The following is a 19,857-nucleotide window of genomic DNA, read 5'->3' on the forward strand; positions in this document are numbered from 1 at the left end:
TTTTTGTGATACAGTGAATTATAAGTGACATAATCTGTAAACAATTGTTGGAAAAAATTACTTGTGTCATGCACAAAGTAGATGTCCTAACTGACTTGCCAAAACTATAGCCCACAATCATCACCTTGATCACATTGAGGTAGAGGTTGTTGTCCTTGCACCACACGGTCAGGTCTCTGACCACCTCCCTGTAGGCTGTCTCATCGTTGTCGGTGATCAAGCCTACCACTGTTGTCATAAGAAAACTGAATGATAGTGTTGGCGGCTTGCCTGCCCATGCAGTCATGAGTGAACAGGGAGTTCAGGAGGGGACTGAGCACGCACACCTGAGGGGCCCAAGTGTTGAGGATCAGCGTGGCGGATGTCTTGTTCCCTACCACCTGGGGGCGGCCCGTCAGGAAGTCCAGGATCCAGTTGCAGAGGGAGGTGTTTAGTCCCAGGGTCCATAGCTTAGTAATGAGCTTTTGAGGGCACTATGGTGTTGAGGGCTGAGCTTTAGTCAATGAATAGCATTCTCACATAGATGTTCCTTTTGTCCAGGTGTGAAAGGGCAGTGTGGCGTTTGAGTTTGAGTTTGAGTTTATTTTTATTTTTACAGGGACAGTGCACATTAATCAACATTTCAGTAAAAGTGCCGGTTTTAGCCAACCGGCTAATTTTCAACCGCAGTCCCTGGGCAGGTTATTAAAAACAATTACAATATAGAAAATAGCAACATAGAACAAGCAAGAAATAGCATACAGACAGAGCAACATAGGACAAGCAAGACGTAGCATACAGACAGAGCAGCATAAAACAAAAAGCGGCAAGACAAAATTCATAAAAGCAACAAAGTGTTTCCACACCTCACAAGCTACAGACAACAGACAACATGGAGTGGCAACACACAGCTAGGGACCATGTTCACAAATCTGATTGACCTTTAGCCATGTCTTCAAGCATTTTGTGAAAGTGTGATATGTGGTGCAGTTATGTGTGTCTGATGGCAGTGTATTCCAGACATGGGAAGCTCTCACAGAGAATGCAGATTTACTAAAGGTGCTTTTCCTTAGGGGAACTATACAGTCACCTCTCATGGCAGACCTTGTGGATCTGCTGCCATATGTCTGGGTTTTCTGTTTAACAAAAATATTGAGTGGAGGGGGAGCCAGGCCATTGAGGATCTTGAATACAAGACATGCGTCGGTGTATTGCACAAGATTTTCCCAACTCAAGAGCTCATGCTTTCTAAGGATGTGACAATGATGATGGCTATTGGGCTTCCTATCAATAGAGATTGCATGATCTGTTGCTGCGGTATGCACACTGGAGTGTGTCTAGGGCTTCCGTGCAATAGAGATTGCATGATCTGTTGCTGCGGTATGCACACTGGAGTGTGTCTAGGGTTTCTGGGATAATGGTGTTGATGTGAGCCATGACCAACCTTTGAAAGCATTTCATGGCTACAGACATGAGTGCTTTGGGTCAGTAGTCATTTAGGCAGTTTACCTTAGTGTTCTTGGGCACAGGGACTATGATGGTCTGCTTGAAGCATGTTGGTATTACAGACTCAGACATGGGGATGTTGAAAATGTCAGTGAAGACACTTGCCAGTTGGTCAGCGCATGCTCGGAGTACACGTCCTGGTAATCTGTCTGGCCCTGCGGCCTTGTGAATGTTGATCTGTTTCTAAAGGTCTTACTCACATCGTCTGCGGAGAGTATGATCACACAGTCGTCTGGGAACAGCTGATGCTCTCTTGCATGTTTCAGTGTTACTTGCCTCGACGCGAGCGTAGAAGTTATTTAGCTTGTCTGGTAGGCTCGTGTCACTGGGCAGCTCTCAGCTGTGCTTCCCTTTGTACTCAAACAGGCTGCCTCACTGCTTGATAGTCAGCAGCAGCAGGTCACAGTGAATTGTATATTTTTAAGAAAATGCTATGGCGGCCACAGTGCAATTTAGAAATAGCCCAAAAACCCGCAACCCGCGACCAATACATTTTCATCCGCAACATTGTTTTGAAAGTAGCCCAATTTGTTAGAAAACCGGACACCTGCTCGTCACTCATTCAACTGACAAGCTCATTACTTCCGGCGCCGACAGAGATGGCCGCCTCGCTTCGCGTTCCTAGGAAACTATGCAGTTTTTTGTTTTTTTACGTGTTATTTCTTACATTGGTACCCCAGGTCATCTTAGGTTTCATTACATACAGTCGAGAAGAACTACTGAACATAAAGAGCAGCGTCAACTCACCATCGGTACGACCAAGAATATGACTTTCGCGAAGCGGACCCTGTGTTCTGCCTTTCACCCAGGACAACGGAATGGATCCCAGCCGGCGACCCCAAAAAACGACTTTGAAAAAGGGGAAAACGAAGCGGTCTTCTGGTCAGACTCCGGAGATGGGCACATCGTGCACCACTCCCTAGCATTCTCCTCGCCAATGTCCAGTCTTTTGACAACAAGGTTGATGAAATCCGAGCAAGGGTAGCATTCCAGAGGGACATCAGAGACTGTAACGTTCTTTGCTTTACGGAAACATGGCTCACTGGAGAGACGCTATCGGAGACGGTGCAGCCAGCTGGTTTCTCCACGCATCGCGCCGACAGAAACAAACATCTTTCTGGTAAGAAGAGGGGCGGGGGCCTATGCTTTATGGTTAACAGGACGTGGTGTGGCCAAAACAACATACAGGAACTCAAGTCCTTCTGTTCACCTGATTTAGAATTTCTCACAATCAAATGTAGACCGCATTATCTACCAAGGGAATTCTCTTCGATTATAATCACAGCCGTATATATTCCTCCCCAAGCAGACACATCGATGGCTCTGAACAAACTTTATTTGACTCTTTGCAAACTGGAATCCATATATCCGGAGGCTGCATTCATTGTAGCTGGGGATTTTAACAAGGCTAATCTGAAAACAAGACTCCCTAAATTTTATCAACATATCGATTGCGCAACCAGGGCGGGAAAAACCTTGGATCATTGCTATTCCAACTTCCGCGACGCATATAAGGCCCTGCCCCGCCCTCCTTTCGGAAAAGCTGACCACGACTCCATTTTGTTGATCCCTGCCTACAGACAGAAACTAAAACAAGAAGCTCCCTCGCTGAGGTCTGTTCAACGCTGGTCCGACCAATCTGATTCCACACTCCAAGACTGCTTCCATCACGTGGACTGGGATATGTTCCGTATTGCGTCAGACGACAACATTGACGAATACGCTGATTCGGTGTGCGAGTTCATTAGAACGTGCGTTGAAGATGTCATTCCCATAGCAACGATTAAAACATTCCCAAACCAGAAACCGTGGATTGATGGCAGCATTCGCGTGAAACTGAAAGCGCGAACCATTGCTTTTAATCAGGGCAAGGTGACTGGAAACATGACCGAATACAAACAGTGTAACTATTCCCTCCGTAAGGCAATCAAACAAGCTTAGCGTCAGTATAGAGACAAAGTAGAATCTCAATTCAATGGCTCAGACACAAGAGGTATGTGGCAGGGTCTACAGTCAATCACGGATTACAAAAAGAAAACCAGCACTGTCACGGACCAGGATGTCTTGCTCCCAGGCAGACTAAATAACTTCTTTTTTGCCCGCTTTGAGGACAATACAGTGCCACTGACACTGCCCGCAACTAAAACATGCGGACTCTCCTTCACTGCAGCCGACGTGAGGAAAACATTTAAACGTGTCAACCCTCGCAAGGCTGCAGGCCCAGACGGCATCCCCAGCCGCGCCCTCAGAGCATGCGCAGACCAGCTGGCTGGTGTGTTTACGGACATATTCATTCAATCCCTATCCCAGTCTGTTGTTCCCACATGCTTCAAGAGGGCCACCATTGTTCCCGTTCCCAAGAAAGCTAAGGTAACTGAGCTAAACGACTACCGCCCCGTAGCACTCACTTCCGTCATCATGAAGTGCTTTGAGAGACTAGTCAAGGACTATATCACCTCCACCCTACCTGACACCCTAGACACACTCCAATTTGCTTACCGCCCAAATAGGTCCACAGACGATGCAATCTCAACCACACTGCACACTGCCCTAACCCATCTGGACAAGAGGAATACCTATGTGAGAATGCTGTTCATCGACTACAGCTCGGCATTTAACACCATAGTGCCCTCCAAGCTCGTCATCAAGCTCGAGACCCTGGGTCTCGACCCCGCCCTGTGCAACTGGGTACTGGACTTCCTGACGGGCCGCCCCCAGGTGGTGAGGGTAGGCAACAACATCTCCACCCCGCTGATCCTCAACACTGGGGCCCCACAAGGGTGCGTTCTGAGCCCTCTCCTGTACTCCCTGTTCACCCACGACTGCGTGGCCACGCACGCCTCCAACTCAATCATCAAGTTTTTTGGACGACACAACAGTGGTAGGCTTGATTACCAACAACGACGAGACGGCCTACAGGGAGGAGGTGAGGGCCCTCGGAGTGTGGTGTCAGGAAAATAACCTCACACTCAACGTCAACAAAACTAAGGAGATGATTGTGGACTTCAGGAAACAGCAGAGGGAACACCCCCCTATCCACATCGATGGAACAGTAGTGGAGAGGGTAGTAAGTTTTAAGTTCCTCAGCGTACACATCACAGACAAACTGAATTGGTCTACCCACACAGACAGCATCGTGAAGAAGGCGCAGCAGCGCCTCTTCAACCTCAGGAGGCTGAAGAAATTAGGCTTGTCACCAAAAGCACTCACAAACTTCTACAGATGCACAATCGAGAGCATCCTGTCGGGCTTATCACCGCCTGGTACGGCAACTGCTCCGCCCACAACCGCAAGGCTCTCCAGAGGGTAGTGAGGTCTGCACAACGCATCACCGGGGGCAAACTACCTGCCCTCCAGGACACCTACACCACCCGATGTCACAGGAAGGCCATAAACATCAAGGACAGCAACCACCCGCACCACTGCCTGTTCACCCCGCTATCATCCAGAAGGCGAGATCAGTACAGGTGCATCAAAGCTGGGACCGAGAGACTGAAAAACAGCTTCTATCTCAAGGCCATCAGACTGTTAAACAGCCACCACTAACATTGAGTGGCTGCTGCCAACACACTGACACAACTCCAGCCACTTTAATAATGGGAATTGATGGGAATTGATGTAAAATATATCACTAGCCACTTTAAACAATGCTACCTAATATAATGTTTACATACCCTACATTATTCATCTCATATGTATACGTATATACTGTACTCTATATCATCTACTGCATCCTTATGTAATACATGTATCACTAGCCACTTTAACTATGCCACTTTGTTTACATTCTCATCTCATATGTATATACTGCACTCAATACCATCTACTGTATCTTGCCTATGCCGCTCTGTACCATCACTCATTCATATATCTTTATGTACATATTCTTTATCCCCTTACACTTGTGTCTATAAGGTAGTAGTTTTGGAATTGTTAGCTAGATTACTTGTTGGTTATTACTGCATTGTCGGAACTAGAAGCACAAGCATTTCGCTACACTCGCACTAACATCTGCTAACCATGTGTATGTGACAAATACAATTTGATTTGATTTGATAGCACGAGAACTACAGTAGTGAGAGCTCGTGAAGAAACTGACCTCTGTTGGCTGAAACCAGCACATACCCACTTCTATAAATAAATGATTAGTTAGAAATTACAAAGTTGACGATACATCTCACACACACACAGTGGCATTTTAACATGTACATTTTGGTGGGGAAAAATCCCCCCAAAAATGTGTGATGCATGCGGGCGAAGCCACTACACAACACTAAACAATACATTAATTGCACTATAACGGTAACAAACGGTGCCAATAAACTGTTAAAGCCTACAGTAAAAGCTGTCCCAACAGCAGAGCTTTCTTTTCAGTACCACGGAGTGAATCCTGACCACTGCTACACCTGGCTATCAGCGGAGCCTTGTCTGACAGAGAAACAGTTCATTCAGCCTCATGTACTGCCTTTAAAAAACCACAGCTGATAAATGGCTGACTTGATTAAACAAATGTGGTTTCTAATGACAATTGAGATGTACAAACTATGGCATAAAGGGATGACAAGCGGATAAGAGGCAATCCGTATTTCGATTATTACATTAATGAGCCAGCTAATGTAGGACGGACGTAGTCAATACAACTATTTGTTTAGCACTTTTGAAATGTAAAGCGACAGAATTCAGAACATGGACTGTTCTTACATTGTAATCCCTGTACACCAAGTCAGAACCATAGGATAAATAAAGGGGCCATATAAGCAGACAATGAAAGCTCTTACAATATTAGATGATTACATTTCTCTAGAACAGGTTATAGGCTACATGTGCACCACCAAGTCAGAACAGTAGGCACAACTAAGAGGAGTAAATAAACCAAATTAAAAGGGAGAGGCACATGAGCTACTTAACATCTTACTACACAAATTACACTTAGTATTACTTTCTTAGCTACAGCAGCAAACAATACATTTTTGGACTCACCTTGTTGTGCTGCGCTCACTTGAACAGGAAGGAGGCACAGCAGTCCTTCATGGGCAAATTTTGTCCTCAAAGTCTGGCATTCTCTGGATTTAAGGTCCAAAGAAACCAAGTTCGAATCATGGTGACGTCATTGATCTTCAGGTCATAGCTCTAGAAAGACGACAGATTTACAATTCCGAGTTGGATGACCGTTCAAAACGTATTTTCCCAGTCGGAGCTTGTTTATTCCCGACTTCCCAGTTGTCTTGAACTCACTGAAGTCATGTTTTCGCAGTTGTTTTGAGCGCGGCACAAATCCTGTTTAATTGACAGCATGGTCGATGTTGAATGTTTATAATTTTAAACTTGAAAAAGGGACCACACAGACACTTCACTTCACAATGTCACTGATTCCTTCCTGATTCCTTCCTCGCTTGCCCCACCATCACAGAAAGCACTAAACTAGGCTGAAACACATGCATTTTGGAGCTGCATTACTCAAGAAAACTAAAAAGAAGCCATGTTTGTTTGTGGTGTCGTAGCTGAATCAGAATTAGTTACATAACATTGTTAAATAAAATGTTTTATTTACCTTCATAATATGCTTATGTGAGATAGTCACTTGGGGCCCAGAGACGGGAGAGGTCAGGATTGTCTTCATATTTGAATGTGTCTGTAACTATTCCTAAACCATGTGAAGGGCTCCACCATGTCTGTACTCCAGTCACTCCCTCCTTTTCCCATTGGGGGGAGCAGTATGGCAGTGTCTGGAACCATTGTATTACCCCTCTGATGTTGCATGAATCTTGACCTAGTATATGACCTAGAGGCTCACTCCCCTCCGTGAGCTTGCCCAGTAGGGGTGTTGTATTTGAGATGGGAGTATCTAGAATTGACAATTGATATATGCCATTGGATGAGGTAATGTTTTGGTACTATGAAGTACCAAGAACGAGAAGTAGAACCTCGTCTAAGAGACCAAACTGAACGATAATTTATAGCTTATACTATCTGGCTATGGGATATATGGGATACTCCTCTCTCAAGTAAAATGCCCTTTGTGAAGTTCCTAAGATCTGTGGTTCGTCATGTGAGTTGAGAGGGGTGTATCTTATCTTATTATTTTGTAAGCACTCTCAGAGAATTCATTTATAGACAATGAATTGATCTGAGAGTCAAAGGGCTATGGTGAAGCTCATATTATCAAAATATGAAGTTTAAAATAGAATTCTGACTTGTGTGTGGTCTGTAAACTCTCCTCATTTATTAATACAGGAAATGACCACGACAGTGGCTGTAACTCAATTATATATATTTATATATATGCATTCTTTGCAAACTGATATGTGACACGTATTCATGCCAAAATAACATGCGAAACAGGAACACCCCCCCCCCCCTCTCAAACTGGGGGGCTCAAATCCGGTGAATGACGGGTCGCCACTTATTACACGGTAACCTCAAACAACCCCAAACGGTCCCTTCCACAAACTACCTGAAAACAGCTTCCACAGACTACCACAAACAACCTCAAATAACCCCAAAATACCTATATTACAAGAACAAACTACCACAATCAACCACATAATATCATAATCTGTAGTAGTTTCTAGTGGTATTTTGAGATTGTTTATTGTAGTTTGTGGCATTTTGGGGGGGTTGTTTGTGGTAGTCTTGGGTAATTCATAGGAATTACCTTTTGTTACAAATTGTCTGTTTGATGTCACAAATAGTTTCATTCAGATATATTGAAACTAAAATGAATGTAATATATAATAATATATGCCATAGCGCATCCTGACGCTGCAAGTGTCATGCTCTACCAACTGAGCCACACAGTACCACATTAATGTGATTATACCATCAGACATTAAATACACAATCATACATTGAATATGTAAGCAATGCATGCTCTTTCAGGTGCATGTGGGCAAATGCATCAGTATTAAATGCAGAGGAAGGACTGTAACTCCCTCTGTCCATCTTTGTTTACCTACTGTATTAACAGTTTGTGTGTAGAATGGTCTGTGAGAGAAGAAATTGCAGCGATTCATCTCTGGTGATTAATATTCAAAGTGTAATCCCCTAGGCCCCTCTGCTGATGTCAGCCTGCAGACTGCTGAGTTTGACAACAAGGTCTTTACAGCTCAGAGTCAGGCAGGAGAGACTGCACGGTAGTACACCTGTACGGTGTCCATATTAGGACAATCCTAATAAGATTGACGCTGCCCTCATATGGACACCTTATTACAGACCCGACTGACTGACCAGTCCTCAGACAAAAACTAACCCCCAGCTACAAATAGCCCAAGTTAACAAATGTAACTTAAGAAACAAGGTTCATGAAATCAATCATTTGCTAGGAACAGATGACATTCATATTCTGACAATCACTGAAACTCACTTGGATAATACCTTTGATGATACATCGGTAGCAATACATGGTTATAACGTCTACAGAATAGACAGAAATGCCAAAAGTGGGGGTGTTACCGTTTAATGCTTAGAGAGGATCTCATGTTAAGTACTGTTATAGTAATATGGCTACAGGTTCATCTCCCTCACCTAAAGCCTATTCTGTTGGGACGCTGCTATAGACCACCAAGTGTGAGTAGTCAGTATCTGGATAACGTGTGAAATGCTTGATAACGTATGTGCTATCAAGAGAGAGGTGTATATTTTGGGTGATTTTAAATATTGACTGGCTTTCACCAGGTTTCCCACTCAAGAAAAAGCTTAAAACTGCAACTGTTAAATCCCTGTGAATTGATGAGGCAAAGGGAATGGTAAATAAGTCTGGCTGCACTACCGATTGGCAAACGTACTGCAAATTGAGAAATCATGTGACTAAACTGAATAAAAAGAAGAAACAAGAATAAATTACATAAAGAATGATAGTAAAAAGCATTGGAGCACCTTAAATTATATTTTGGGCAAAAAGGCAAACTCAGCTCCACCATTCATTGAATCAGATGGCTCATTCATCACAAAACCCACCGATTTTGACAGTTACTTTAATGATTGTTTTCATAGGCAAGATCAGCAAACTTAGGCATGACATGCCAGCAACATATGCTGACACTACACATCCAAGTATAACTGGTCAAATTATGAAAGGCAAGCATTTTCATTTTGAATTCCATAAAGTGAGTGTGGAAGAAGTGACAAAATTACTGTTGTCTATCAACAATGACAAGCCACCGGGGTCTGACAACTTGGATGAAAAATTACTGACGATAACAGCGGACAATATTGCCACTCCTATTTGCCATATTTTAATTCTAAGCCTACTAGAAAGTGTGTGCTCTCAGGCTTGGAGGGAAGCAAAATAAATTCCACTACCCAAGAAAAGCCCCCTTTCCTGGCTCAAATAGCTGACCAATCAGCCTGTTAGCAACCCTTAGTAAACTTTTGGAAAAATGTGTGTTGGTCCAGATATGATGTTATTTTACTATAAACAAATTGGCAACAGACTTTCAGCATGCTTAAAGGGAAGGACATTCAACAAGCACAGCACTGATGATTGGCTGAGAGAAATTGATGATGAAAAGATTGTTCAACTTTTTTTTATGACATTATTGACCATAGTCTGCTGCTGTAAAAACATATGCATTATGGCTTTACACCCTGTGCTATATTGTGGATAAAAAGTTACTTGTCTAACAGAACAGAGAGGGTGTTCTTTAATGGAAGCCCCTCCAACATAATCCAGGTAGATTCAGGAATTCCCCAGGGCAGCTCTATAGGCCCCTTACATTTTAAAATGTTTACTCATGACATATCACTAGCCTTGAGTAAAGCCAGTGTGTCTATGTATGCAGATGGCTCAACACTATTCACATCAGCTACTACAATAGTTAAATCACTGCAACGCTTAACAAAGAGCTGCAGTTAGATTCAGAATGTGTGGCAAGGAATAAGTTAGTCGTAAATGTTTCAAAACTAAAAGCATTCTATTTGGGACAAATCATTCACTTAATCCTTAACCTCAACTAAATCTTGTAATAAATAATGTGGAAGTTGAGCAAGTTGAGGTGACTAAACTGCTTGGAGTAACCCTGAATTGTAAACTGTCATGGTCAAAACATGGTGATACAACAGTAGCAAAGATGGGGAGAAGTCTGTCCATAATAAAGCACTGCTCTGCTTTTTTAACAACACTGTCAACAAGGCAGGTCTTACAGGCTATAGTTTTGTTGCACCTGGACTACTGTTCAGTCGTGTGGTCAGGTGCCACAAAGAGGGACTCAGGAAAATTGCAATTGTATCAGAACATGGCAGCACGGCTGAACAGTAGAGAGATCATTAATACAATGCATGTTATTCTCTTGTGGCTCAAAGTGGAGGAGAGATTTACTTTATCACTAATTGTTTTTGTAAGAAGTGTTGACATAATGAATGCACTGAGGTGACTGTTTAAACTACTAGCAGAAATCTCGGACACCCATGCATACCCCACAAGACATGACACCAAAGGTCTCTTCACAATCACTAAGTCAAAAACAGACTATGGGAGGCGCACAGTACTACATAGTGAAATGGCTACATGGATCTCTTTTCCACATCAGGTAACTGATGCAAGCAGTAGAATCCGTTTTTAAAAAAGTTCAAAATAAACCTTATGGAACAGCAGCTACTGTGAACATACACATAAGACACATAAGACACACACTCTTCACACATACAGATGGATGTTATATTGTAAATATGTGATAGTGGAGTAGTGGCCTGAGGGAACACACTAAATGTATTGGGTAAATTGCTATGAAATGTAATGGCATGTAATGTTTAAAATGGTATATAACTGCCTTTGTCAGGGTGTGTATGAAGGCGAAGTCAGGTGCAGGAGAGCAGAGTATGATTAAATAAAGCTCACTTTATTATAGTTCCAAACCGGGAGCACAAAAAATAAATGCGCTCAAGAAACGGAACAATAAAGTAAAGCGCTTAACGAACATCACTTGAAACAGAGGGTTTAATACAAGTAGATTGAGTGGGGGAATGAACACCAGGTGTGTATGAAAACAAGACAAGACAAATGGATATATGAAAAATGGAGCGGCGATGGCTAGAAAGCCGGTGATGTTGATCGCCGAACGCCGCCCGAACAAGTAGAGGAGCCGAATTCGGCGGAAGTCGTGACAGCCTTAATGTTGCTGGACCCTAGCAAGAGTAGCTGCTACCTTGGATCCTTAATAAATACATATGACAAAGTGAAAACATGTTTTTAGACATTTTCACACATGTATTGAAAATGAAAAATAGAACTCATTTACATAAGTATTCACACCCATGAGTAAAAGCACCTTTGGCAGTGATTACAGCTGGATCTGGATCTGGATTTGCCCATTCTTCAATATTCTTCAAGCTCTGTCAAATTGGTTGTTGATCATTGCTGGACAACCATTTTCAAGTCTTCCCATTGGATTTTCAAGTAGATTTAAGTCAAAACTTAACCACTCAGAAACATTCACTGTCTTCTTGGTTATCAACTCTAGTGTAGATTTGGCATTGTGTTTTAGGTTATTGTCCTGCTGAATGGTGAATTTATTTCCCAGTGTCTGCAGACAACATTTTGTCTGTGCTTAGCTCCATTTAGTTTCTTTTTTATCTTGAAAAACTCCCCAGTCCTTAATGATAACAAGCATACCCATAACACCACTATGCTTGAAAATATTTTTATTCTGGACAAAAAGTGAATAGATTTGCAACATTATTTGCAGTATTACTTTAGTGCCTTGTTGCAAACAGGATTTATGTTTTGGAATATTTGTGTTCTGTACAGGCTTCCTTCTTTCCACTCTGTCACTTAGGTTAGTAATGTGGAGTAACTACACTGTTGTTCATCCATCCTCAGTTCTCCTATCACAGCCATTAATTCAACTCTGTAACTGTTATAAAGTCACCATTGGCCTCATGGAGAAATCCCTGAGCGGTTTCCTTCCTCTCCGCCAACTAGGTTAGGAAGGACAACAAAGTAGTACCTTGCCACTTACGGAGACCGTCGATGATCTGTGAAACACGTCAGCTCACGTTACCCTCAACCTATTCAATATATACAGTATGTGTGTTAGTGGATATGGAATGAAGTGTGACAACAGCTTGTCTGCCTGTCTCACAGCAGCAGTGTGCTCTGGTAGGAGGATCCATTGTACTTTGTAAGAAGAATGTAATGAGACAATTTGAGTTGAACCATGGGCTGTTAAGTAGAGTCTCTCAAAATAGGCCAGCAATCCTATATCTTTATCTTTGTAGCGAGTGGGTGTATTGATACACCATCCGAAGTGTAATTAATCAGGGATATTTAGTGTCTTTAAAAATAAAAAAAAATGCATCTACCCTTCTTTGCGAGGCATTGGAAAACCTCCCTGATCCTGGTTGAATCTGTGTTTTAAATTCACTGCTCGACTGAGGGACCTTACAGGTGTATATGTGGGGTAGAGAAATTAGGTAGTTATTCAAAAATCATTTTAAGCACTATTATTGCACACACAGTGAGTCCATGCAACTTATTATGTGACTTGTTAAGCACATTTTTACTCCTGAACTTATTTAGGCTTGACATAAGAAAGGGGTTGAATACATAGTGACTCAAGACATTTCATCTTTACGTTTATCTTTAAGATTTTGAAAAACATAATTCCACTTAGACATTATGGGGTATTGTGTGTAGGGCAGTGGGGAAAAAATCTGAATTTAATACATTTTCAAATTGTGGAAAAAGTGTAGTAGTACACTGTAGTAGTAGAATGGCTCAAAGCTCAGTCAGAGGTCGCGTTCCAGGCCGACAACATTGCAACAGTTGCATTGCATCAATTAATAGTGGCATGCCATGTCATCAACTGTGCAGTCGGGCATCAGATTACTAGCTGATGTGGCTAGTGTATATGTTAAACACCTATCCAGGTGTTGTGTGTTGTGGCATACCTCTGCAATATAGTCAACCTGGAACGCTGCCAGTGTGTACGACCCATCATGGTGCACTCTGCTGGTTAGGCCTACTGTACATGTGTAAGGATTATGTCCTCGTGCTTCAGATCTTGGCCCTTAATCAAGCTGATGGAAAGGAGCTGACGATCCAATTAGTAACTAAACTCCTGCTTTATCCCGAGGGAGGCGTGACAGGGAGGACCTGAGGTGGGATGAAGTCATCCCTAGACACTGATCTATGGTCAGTTTTGACACTTTACTCCATAGTGGTTTAGAATAGGATTCATGGAGGGTGAACTTATCCTAGATCTGTGCTTAAGGGCAATTTCTGGCATGAGATGAGGCAGAGTTGAGGGGGGGGGGTCAGCAGCACCCACACAGATCATAAATGCAGCCACATAGTTGTGCCTGGTACACTAGTGTTACCTGCAGCTGACCCCTACACGTCCAGCACTACAACTACAGGTCAGTCAACCTGCCCTTGTGGCATTTCTACTGTATAGGTCGGGTGTGGGGAAGATGGGTGGTTAAGCATGTTTGTGTAGCAATTATAAGGTAGTTATGATACGATGCAGCAACTTCCCTAGACTGGTATTGAGAAAATAGCAATGCCAGGTGAAGAGACAAACTATTAGTACAATGAGAGAAAATTGGGTGGATGATATCATATGATGGGGTTTTTAGAACTAGAATGCTGGAGGCTTTAAACTGTTTTCAGCAGCCATTTAGTGTTTTATTGCCATTGCACTGATAGACTGAGTCAGATTTGTATCTATGCCTGCAGATATCGAATAAAGACAGCCGCCAATCAAACATCAGCCCTTATTTGATCCTATGTCAGTCAGCCGCATTTGTAGTGACAATGTCATTTCTTCTGTAGATTTCAGAGACTAAAACCATGAGCCCCAAACATGTTATCTTCAAGAAACTCTCCCGTGATAAGTCGGTGAGTATCCCTCCTAAGGCCAGCAAAGACAGTACCAGAGTTGTCTTTAAAAAATGATGTATTCATTTTGGTTTTATCTTATCCATCTGCCCGTGCTTGTCATCTATGTTCTTTTCTCCTGTTTGTTTGTTTGTATTTGCAAGCAGTTGGTGACAACTACAACAACGTAGGCTATGTGCAGGGCCGTTTGTCATTACCATTGGAAAAGTCTCATGTCTGATCTGTCATAGGTTGGGGTGTACATGGCCAAGAGGGACTTTGTGGATCACTGTGACTCTATCGACCCTGTTGGTGAGTGTGTGACCGAGAAACAAAACCATTTCAGGGAAGGGAAGGACTTGCTTCTATTTGATCTTTTTGCCTTGTGCTTTTGTCATGCTCAAGGGCTATTTCTCTCCCCTATATGAATCAGATGGAGTTGTGCTGATCGACCCTGTACAGGTCAAAGGAAAGAAAGGTTGGTTTTTCAACATTTGAACTCATGTCAGCTTTGTAAATTAGGAATGAAGAGGGACCAGGAGTTTTTCCTGACCATGTGATTTCACGATAGGAAAATCCCTGGGTCCTAGTTATAGCCTATGAATAGGGCACCAAGTTTTTCCTAGTAAGGTTACATTGTACCTAGGAATGAACGTAACTGTCTATAAAAAAAGCAGTGAAGACGTTGTTTACTACTTGTGCCCCATAGTGTTTGTCATGCTGTCCTGCACGTTCCGGTATGGCAGAGATGACATGGACGTGATGGGTGTGGCCTTCCGTAGGGACATCTTTCTGACCACCCGACAGGTGTACCCCGAACTGCAGGACAAGGAAAGGAGCATACACACCAAGATGCAGGAGAAACTACTGCGCAAACTGGGAGACAATGCCATTCCTTTCTTCTTTGAGGTGACAAAGAGCAGACGCATGCTTCGGGGTGAAGTGTACCCTAGGTACAGATCTAGGATCAGCTCCCCTTCCCCAAATCCTAACCTTAACCATTAGTGGGGAAAATTCTAAACTGGCCCAAGATCACATCTAGGGGCAACTTCACCCTACACCGCAGACACACAGTACACAGAGGCGTCATGCCCATAGGGGGCACAGGGGCTTGTGGGGGCACAGATTTATCCTGTTTAAAAAATATTTAATATTAATGTTCCATTTTCTGTTGTTTCTCTGTAATACTACTAACCACCTTGCACTTTTATGAAGTTGGCTTCAGCTAGCCCATGTACAGTCGAAGTCGGAAGTTCACATACAAAAACAATTCCCTGTCTTAGGTCAGTTAGGATCAACACTTTATTTTAAGAATGTGATATATCAGAATAATAGTAGAGAGAGATTTATTTCAGCTTTTGTTTATTTCATCACATTCCCAGTAGGTCAGAAGTTTACATACACTCTGATAGTATTTGATAGCATTGCCTTTAAATTGTTTAACTTGGGTCAAACAAATTTTCTATAGAATTGAGGTCAGGGCTTTGTGATGGCCATTCCAATACCTTGACTTTGTTGTCCTTAAGCCATTTTGCCACAACTTTGGAAGTATGCTTGGGGTCATTGTCCACTTGGAAGACCCATTTGCGACCAAGCTTCAACTTCCTGACTGATGTCTGGAGATGCTGCTTCAATATATGCACATAATTTCCCCTCTCATGATGCCATCTATTTTGTAAAGTGCACCAGTACCTCCTGCAGCAAAGCCCCCGCACAACATGATGCTGCCACCCCCGTGCTTCACAGTTGGGATGGTGTTTTTCGGCTTGCAAGCCTCCCCCTTTTTCCTCCAAACAGTTCTATTTTTGTTTCATCAGCCCAGAGAAAATTTCTCCAAAAAGTACGATCTTTGTCCCCATGTGCATTTGCAAACCGTAGTCTGGCTTTTTTATGGGGGTTTTGGAGCAGTGGCTTCTTCCTTGCTGAGCGGCCTTTCAGGTTATGTCGATATAGGACTCGTTTCACTTTGGATATAGATACTTTTGTGCCTGTTTCCTCCAGCATCTTCACAGGGTCCTTTGCTGCTGTTCTGGGATTGATTGCACTTTTCACACCAAAATACGTTCATCTCTAGGAGACAGAATGTGTCTCCTTCCTGAGCAGTATGACGGCTGCGTGGTCCCATGGTGTTTATACTTGCGTACTATTGTTTGTACAGATGAACGTGGTACCTTCACGCATTTGGAAATTGCTCCCAAGGATGGACCAGACTTGTGGAGGTCCCAAAAAAATGGCTGGTTGATTTCTTTTGATTTTCCCATGATGTCAAGCACAGAGGCATGTGTTTGAAGTTAGGCCTTGAAATACATCCAAAGGTACACCTCCAATTTACTCAAATGATGTCAATTAGCCTATCAGAAGCTTCTAAAGCCATGACATAATTTTCTGGAATTTTCCAAACTGTTTAAAGGCACAGTCAACTTAGTGTATGTAAACTTCTGACCCACTGGAATTGTGATACAGTGAATTATAAGTGAAATAATCTGTCTGCAAACAATTGTTGGAAAAATGACTTGTGTCATGCACAAAGTAGATGTCCTAACAGATTTGACAAAACTATAGTTTGTTAACAAGAAATTTGTGGAGTGGTTAGACAAACAAGTTTAACGACTCCAACATAAGCGCATGTAAACTTCCTACTTCAACTGTAGGTTCCCAATCTCCCAACCTCATAACTAGCTACCAAGAAACCATTTCAGGCTATCAATCAAGTTAAAGTAGCTAGCTTGTCTAACTATCTTAGCTGGCATGCCAGCTGGCAAGGTTGGTACAATTCAGAAAATAAATGTTCTGAATAAGACTTGCATTCCTTTCAATTTTTTACCCAGATTTGAGCAGAGATGCAGAGAATAATGTTTATTTTTTATTTTGATGTAATTACTACTAGCCAGGAGGATACAGACAGCTCAAGAGGCAGGCTTAGATATGCAGAAAAAGTATGATCTGTAGTTTTTTTTTTACATAGAATTACACATAATGATTATGGCTCTAGATTGTAGGAAAAAGCTGTTTCAGGTTTTTGAAAAATGCTAAATGTTCACATTTACAGATGAGAGGCTTGCCCCCCCCCCCCCCCCCGGCCATCCTCATGCACTTTGTGCTCTCTCAGATTTTTGGGGTGTATGATGCTCCAAATATTACACATGATGCCAGAAATAATTGTGCATTTTACCTCTGCTACATTTAGCATAGGTAACCTGTATGGATTCCATAACGCCCAGCAGTTTTTTACTGACCACATGACCTGATCAGGAAAGACACTGGGCCCAGGAAAGACCTAGAGTGGTCAGGTCAGATGCTCAGAAGAAAGTCCTAATAAGGAATATTACAATAAACTGTAGCAAGTAGTGGATGTGACATTGCAACATACTGACAACAATCCATACAGCATGTACAATCCTCCAACAACAGGAAATATAAATTATTATGTGGATTATAATATATGGACATTTTTTGGTAGATTTTTCTGACAATTTAAAGTGGAAATTAAAAACTTTAGAAATCTTTTAAAAACTGTAATACATTACAAATGTTGCATTAAATGCTGCGCAGGAAAATTATCTGCGGCAGCAGGGTGATCAGATTAAGATAGTGGATGTGACACTGTAAAAAACTGACATTAGTAAGTAGTGATGTGACACTAACAGACTGACTGTAGTAAGTAGTGATGTGACACTGTAAAAGACTGACAGTAGTAAGTGATGTGACACTAACAGACTGACAGTAGCAAGTAGTGATGTGACACTGTAACAGACTGACAGTAGTAAGTGATGTGACACTAACAGACTGACAGTAGCAAGTAGTGATGTGACACTAACAGACTGACAGTAGTAAGTAGTGGGTGTGACACTATAACAGACTGACAGTAGTAAGTAGTGATATGACACTGTAACAGACTGACAGTAGTAAGTAGTGGGTGTGACACTATAACAGACTGACAGTAGTAAGTAGTGATATGACACTAACAGACTGACTGTAGTAAGTAGTGATGTGACACTGTAACAGACTGACAGTAGTAAGTAGTGGGTGTGACACTATAACAGACTGACAGTAGTAAGTAGTGATATGACACTGTAACAGACTGACAGTAGTAAGTAGTGGGTGTGACACTATAACAGACTGACAGTAGTAAGTAGTGATATGACACTAACAGACTGACTGTAGTAAGTAGTGATGTGACACTGTAACAGACTGACTGTAGTAAGTTGTGATGTGACACTATAACAGACTGACTGTAGTAAGTAGTGGGTGTGACACTATAACAGACTGACAGTAGTAAGTAGTGGGTGTGACACTATAACAGACTGACAGTAGTAAGTAGTGATGTGTCACTAACAGACTGACAGTAGTAAATAGTGATGTGACACTGTAACAGGACTGACTGTAGTAAGTAGTGATGTGACACTGTAACAGACTGACTGTAGTAAGTAGTGATGTGACACTGTAACAGACTGACTGTAGTAAGTAGTGGGTGTGACACTATAACAGACTGACAGTAGTAAGTAGTGATGTGTCACTAACAGACTGACAGTAGTAAATAGTGATGTGACACTGTAACAGACTGACTGTAGTAAGTAGTGATGTGACACTGTAACAGACTGACTGTAGTAAGTAGTGATGTGACACTGTAACAGACTGACAGTAGTAAGTAGTGGGTGTGACTCTAACAGACTGACAGTAGTAAATAGTGATGTGACACTGTAACAGACTGACTGTAGTAAGTAGTGATGTGACACTGTAACAGACTGCCTGTAGTAAGTAGTGATGTGACACTGTAACAGACTGACAGTAGTAAGTAGTGATGTAATGTTCTAATAATCTGACATTAGTAAGTAGTGGATGTGACACTATAACAGACTGACAGTAGTAAGTGATGTGACACTAACAGACTGACTGTAGTAAGTAGTGATGTGACACTGTAACAGACTGACAGTAGTAAGTAGTGATGTGTCACTAACAGACTGACTGTAGTAAGTAGTGATGTGACACTGTAACAGACTGACAGTAGTAAGTAGTGGGTGTGACACTATAACAGACTGACAGTAGTAAGTAGTGATGTGACACTATAACAGACTGACAGTAGTAAGTAGTGATGTGACACTGTAACAGACTGACAGTAGTAAGTAGTGATGTGACACTGTAGCAGACTGACTGTAGTAAGTAGTGATGTGACACTGTAACAGACTGACAATAGTAAGTAGTGGGTGTGACACTATAACAGACTGACTGTAGTAAGTAGTGATATGACACTGTAACAGACTGACAGTAGTAAGTAGTAGGTGTGACACTATAACAGACTGACAGTAGTAAGTAGTGATGTGACACTAACAGACTGACTGTAGTAAGTAGTGATGTGACACTGTAACAGACTGACAGTAGTAAGTAGTGGGTGTGACACTATACCAGACTGACTGTAGTAAGTAGTGATATGACACTGTAACAGACTGACAGTAGTAAGTAGTGGGTGTGACACTATAATAGACTGACAGTAGTAAGTAGTGATGTGACACTAACAGACTGACTGTAGTAAGTAGTGATGTGACACTGTAACAGACTGA

The 19,857-nt window shown here is 42.2% G+C and overlaps 1 protein-coding gene across 2 annotated transcripts in view; it reads left to right on the forward strand.

Annotated features, from left to right (window-relative positions):
* Positions 1 to 19,857, forward strand: part of LOC109906294 (S-arrestin-like) — an 80,001-nt gene that overhangs the window by 37,142 nt on the left and 23,002 nt on the right. The window contains exons 1-5 of one of the 2 annotated variants that reach the window (XM_031790348.1): positions 13,770 to 13,839; positions 14,255 to 14,320; positions 14,551 to 14,611; positions 14,733 to 14,777; positions 15,009 to 15,208. In XM_031790348.1, coding sequence (XP_031646208.1) covers positions 14,273 to 14,320; positions 14,551 to 14,611; positions 14,733 to 14,777; positions 15,009 to 15,208 — 354 coding nt within the window. In that variant the 5' untranslated portion in view covers positions 13,770 to 13,839; positions 14,255 to 14,272. Of the gene's footprint in view, positions 1 to 13,769; positions 13,840 to 14,254; positions 14,321 to 14,550; positions 14,612 to 14,732; positions 14,778 to 15,008; positions 15,209 to 19,857 lie in introns of those variants that run through there. The other variant, XM_031790349.1, reaches the window with a different exon arrangement.

Source organism: Oncorhynchus kisutch, linkage group LG15 (assembly GCF_002021735.2).
Source record: "Oncorhynchus kisutch isolate 150728-3 linkage group LG15, Okis_V2, whole genome shotgun sequence".
NCBI lineage: Eukaryota > Metazoa > Chordata > Actinopteri > Salmoniformes > Salmonidae > Oncorhynchus > Oncorhynchus kisutch.